The sequence below is a fragment of the Protobothrops mucrosquamatus genome, unplaced genomic scaffold (genome assembly GCF_001527695.2).
Source record: "Protobothrops mucrosquamatus isolate PMUCROS unplaced genomic scaffold, P.Mucros_1.0 scaffold4773, whole genome shotgun sequence".
Taxonomy (NCBI): Eukaryota; Metazoa; Chordata; class Lepidosauria; order Squamata; family Viperidae; genus Protobothrops; species Protobothrops mucrosquamatus.
Genome location: NW_015390664.1, coordinates 56,959 through 62,233, shown reverse-complemented (window position 1 = coordinate 62,233; position 5,275 = coordinate 56,959). Strand labels below are relative to the sequence as shown.

At 41.3% G+C, this 5,275-nt stretch overlaps 1 protein-coding gene across 1 annotated transcript in view; it reads left to right on the top strand.

The window, feature by feature from the left end:
- Positions 1-4,518: 4,518 nt before the first annotated feature.
- The window catches only part of LOC107299294 (major prion protein homolog), a 2,380-nt gene continuing 1,623 nt past the window's right edge, over positions 4,519-5,275 (top strand). The window contains exon 1 of the mRNA XM_015828654.1: positions 4,519-4,624. Coding sequence (XP_015684140.1) covers positions 4,519-4,624 — 106 coding nt within the window. The remainder of the gene's footprint in view (positions 4,625-5,275) is intronic.

Genomic DNA, 5,275 nt, shown 5'->3' with positions numbered 1-5,275 from the left:
TTTGACAGCCTGGAGTAAGTCCCTCTATTTTCCTTGCAAGATTTTCAGAAGTGGTTTGTCCTTGCCTTTCTTCTTCTTCTAAGCTGAGTGACTGGCTCAAGGTCACCCAGCTGGGCTTGTTTAATCTTGCTGTTTGAACCCTTAAACTTCCATTGATTCCTGGGCTGTGGGCAAAAGCATGTGTTACACTGAAGTAGATGTAAGGATTGTATCATAAAAGTCTTCTGTGCCTCAAATTCACCCCTTCTCTCCTACAGTGTTTTGCATGCTATTCTATACAGTAGTACCTTGGACTCAAGAGTTAGGCTTACATGAGCTTGCGTTGTTTTTTCCCCAGTTGTGTAACTACCTAATCTTTTCCACAAATTTCATATGATTCCAGAAATATATGTGATTCTCCTGGGTTTCTGGTCATTTCCTTGCCAAAGCAAATTGGTTAAGGAGGACAAGAAGCTTCACAATCTCTTTTCCCTCTCTGCCTTGATTGTGGAGAGGCTCCACAATCTCTAGAAGCTCTCTGCCTTGAATAATTTTGGAAGGGGAACACCGCTCTCCTTGACAAATTTGTATCACTTGTGTCATACTTGCATTTCTCTCAAACTGGATGTCTTCCCCATTTTTATCTTGCAGAGTCGTCACCATGGGAAAGTTCCTGTTGACCTGCTCAATCGTGATTCTCTTCATTTTGCTTCAGACGGAGGAGATTGTCTCCATTTCTAAAAAAGGAAGCAGTAGACTAAGCAGCAGTAGACTAAGCAGCCGGAAGTCAAGTCGACCTAGCAGACCTGTCAGGCCTGCAGAGAAACCCAAAAGACCTGCACACAACCCACCCGTCCACTCTGAGAAGAAGCCTGATAGTCCTGCAAGGCGTCCTCCGAGCCACGCAAACCCTCCTCCATATAATCCTGCACATCCAGCCCATAATCCCGCCAACCCACAAAATCCAGGACGCCTTCCACCTTATCCTGTCAACCCTCAAAATCCTGCCCACCCCCCAAATTACCCTGTTAACCCAGGGAATCCCCCTCCATACAACCCTGCCCGTCCCCCAAATAATCCTGTTAATCCAGGGAATCCCCCTCCGTACAACCCTGCCCATCCCCCAAATNTTCTATGATTTTCTCTATTTTATGATCCCACCAGTTCTTGCTTACAGGCAAATGACATTTCTTGCAGATCTTCCAATGCACCATTGTTGCTACTTTGTCATGCCGCTGCTTGTAGTCAGTCTGTGCGATCTTCTTGCAGCAGCTTACCAGGTGGTCCCCTGTTTCTTTAGCTTCTTTGCATAGGCGGCACTTACTGTCTATTGCTGTCTTATCAATTTTGACTTTATATGCATTTGTCCTTAAGGCTTTGTATATCAGTGTAAGCTCTGTGCAGGTTACGAAAAAAATTATTGGCTTTAATTGTCATTAGAGGAGTAGGAAACATATTTTAAAATAAATAAATATTCTAATAGTCTCCCCCTCTCTTTCTTCATAGAATCCCTAGGCAACCTTTTATAGATCCTAGAAATTTATAGTGTCAGATCGTTTGAAAGTTTTCCTAAAATTTCCTTTCTGAATATATAAAATATTTATAAAATATTCACTTAGGATAACACTTTTCATTTTCCAATTCAGTTACTCAAGTTTAATATTCAAAGATACTATTTCAGGGATTAGATTAAGGAAAACAGAAGAAACGGTAAAAGTTTCCGAATATGATGGCCAGAACTTCATGTTACAGTTACATTAATAAAAAATTTATAGCTAAGGAGCTAAAGGGCTTTTTTTTTTGAGCAGATCTGACTTTCTGGATTAATTTTCCTTCACTTTGCACGTTGTACCATATCATTAGGATGTTCTTAGTTTTTTTTAATGCTTACGATACATTTGCGTACATGTTTTATTGGTAAAGACATCCTGCCCAAAAGTTGCAAAATAAATGTGTCACAGCGAAAGAACATGACTTTGTACTTTAAAAGAAGAAAGAAAATTCATTTATTGATCAAGTTGTGCGATATAAAGCGTAACATCCCTTCTTCCATCAGTTTATTTTTCTAGTGAAGCAGTTATGGGAATGAAACGCTGAGTTGAGAGGCTTAAAAGAAAACAAAGAAACAACAAAATATCCTAAAACTGTTTACATAACACATATAAAGGTTAAGCAAAACAATATTTTTTTCCTAAGCTGTTGCTCTTGATTGATCATTTTGATCTGTGAATGAGATGTTCTTTTCTGGAATATTTAAGTTCATTTAGCTGTTTGAATACTTTCCTCCTTCCTTTCCCCTTTCCCCTTTCCCCTCTCCCTTCTTCCTTTCCTTTCCTTTCCTTTCCTTTCCTTTCCTTTCCTTTCCTTTCCTTTTTTCCTTTCCTTTCCTCCTATACTGTTATGTCTTCCAGGAGTTCAAAGAAAAGCTTACAATGGAATAATATAAACTTACTTACATAAAAATATACACAAGAAGCAAGTCTTTAAAACAGTGAATTCAGAATTAAAACACGCACAGTAAAAAGAAAGCAGTATAAGTAGCTGTATTAAGTAAACAAAGACTGTTTAATGAACATCCACGCACATGTGTGCTATGCATTACGGGTGTTGTATTAGAATACAGATGGGGTCTTCTGCTTAAGTTGACACAAAGCAGCCTGTTTCATGATTCCTTCCAGAGCTCAGAGCAACATACAGGAGTCAGGTTAACAGAGAACACGCAGTTGTGGCTGAATATAAATGTTGTACAGGAGCCAAAGCTCCAAGTTTACTGGAGTTCAGATTTAGCAGGATCACTGAGTACATTTGTTGTTGCTTCACAAATTCTGAATGTAATCTAGTTCAATGTCATTATCTTTTCCGGTGAGTTTCATTATTGTCCCTCAAGGCATGCAGATTGGCAATGCATGGAAATGATTATTGCCCCAAATATCAGCTGTTATAAAATGGGTGATAGGTAGGTGAGGAAAATACAAAGGGTTTTTTTTTGGGGGGGGAAAGTAGGTTGACACATTTGTTGTGTCTTCTGTGAGTGAGAGAGAAAAATCACTCTGATGGGAAATAAAGACCATGTTGGCCCACCATCAGGTACAATCTTCTCCATTATGGTCAAATGTTGTGTATTCAATTTGCGGATTTGTTTTGCATCAATTTATCTTATTTCTGCTCTGTGGCTCTTCCTCTTGAGATGTGCAAGTGACAACCCAAGTAAAGAGACCAAGAAAGAAGGCTTTCATTTGGGTCTAACAAACAAAGATAGAGGCAGGATGCAAATTGGACCCTTTTGGGCAATAAAGACTCCAAATCAGTTCTCTCTAGATATCGTGGAGTGAAGTTTGGGCATTTGGAAATGATCCCAGAATCTTAAGTAGTTAGGGAAGATAATGGGAAGTCTTTGTGAAAAGGACAATTCCTATTTCCGACTTCTCTTACTGCTTTCCAAGCACATAAATATAAAAAGGCTTCCTTTTGCATTTTTTAAAAATCATTAGTCCATTGTAGAAAAAAACAGGATATGAAGCAGGCCTATTTTTTTTTCAAAATCTGCTGAAAAGCCAGCTCCAGGAATTGCTCCCCCCCCTTCTCTTCTTCCCTAAAGTTTCTCAAATTTTCAAATGTCTTCTCCATTCTAAATCTATCATTATTTTGAATGCAAGCCATTCTGGAAGCTTTTCTTATTGAAAATCAAGATTAAATCTAATTCAATAAATATAGGTAAACTCTCTAAAGAAAATCTTGAATCCAGAAAGGCATGTATATACAATCTGTCGTTGCCTGAGCAAGGCATAGTTTTTGCACGGAGTAGAAGAAGTATCAAGAGCCAGAAATAGATCTGGCGTCTGCAAGGTTTTGTTCTGTATTGTATTTGTTTTTGGTGCCTTCTAGTCAGTGCTGACACCTTTTGACAGCCTGGAGTAAGTCCCTCTATTTTCCTTGCAAGATTTTCAGAAGTGGTTTGTCCTTGCCTTCTTTCTTCTAAGCCGAGTGACTGGCCCAAGGTCACCCAACTGGGCTTGTTTAATCTTGCTGTTTGAACCCTTAAACTTCCATTGATTCCTGGGCTGTGGGCAAAAGCATGTGTTACACTGAAGTAGATGTAAGGATTGTATCATAAAAGTCTTCTGTGCCTCAAATTCACCCCTTCTCTCCTACAGTGTTTTGCATGCTATTCTATACAGTAGTACCTTGGAACTCAAGAGTTAGGCTTACATGAGCTTGCGTTGTTTTTTCCCCCAGTTGTGTAACTACCTAATCTTTTCCACAAATTTCATATGATTCCAGAAATATATGTGATTCTCCTGGGTTTCTGGTCATTTCCTTGCCAAAGCAAATTGGTTAAGGAGGACAAGAAGCTTCACAATCTCTTTTCACTCTATGCCTTGATTGTGGAGAGGCCCCACAATCTCTAGAAGCTCTCTGCCTTGAATAATTTTGGAAGGGGAACACCGCTCTCCTTGACAAATTTGTATCACTTGTGTCATACTTGCATTTCTCTCAAACTGGATGTCTTCCCCATTTTTATCTTGCAGAGTCGTCACCATGGGAAAGTTCCTGTTGACCTGCTCAATCGTGATTCTCTTCATTTTGCTTCAGACGGAGGAGATTGTCTCCATTTCTAAAAAAGGAAGCAGTAGACTAAGCAGCAGTAGGCTAAGCAGCCGGAAGTCAAGTCGACCTAGCAGACCTGTCAGGCCTGCAGAGAAACCCAAAAGACCGGCACACAACCCACCTGTCCACTCTGAGAAGAAGCCTGATAGTCCTGCAAGGCGTCCTCCGAGCCACGCAAACCCTCCTCCATATAATCCTGCACATCCAGCCCATAATCCCGCCAACCCACAAAATCCAGGACGCCTTCCACCTTATCCTGTCAACCCTCAAAATCCTGCCCACCCCCCAAATTACCCTGTTAACCCAGGGAATCCCCCTCCGTACAACCCTGCCCGTCCCCCAAATAATCCTGTTAATCCAGGGAATCCCCCTCCATACAACCCTGCCCATCCCCCAAATAATCCTGTTAATCCAGGGAATCCTCCTCCATACAACCCTGCCTACCCACATCCGGTTAACCCCCAAAACCCAGCACATCCTCCCCCATATCCAGTCAATCCCCAAAACCCAGCACATCCTCCCCCATATCCAGTCAACCCCCAAAACCCAGCACATCCTCCACCATATCCGGTCAACCCCCAAAACCCGGCATATCCTCCCCCATATCCGGTCAACCCTCAAAATCCAAGACATCCTCCCCCATATCCGGTCAACCCTCAAAATCCAGCACATCCTCCCCCATATCCGG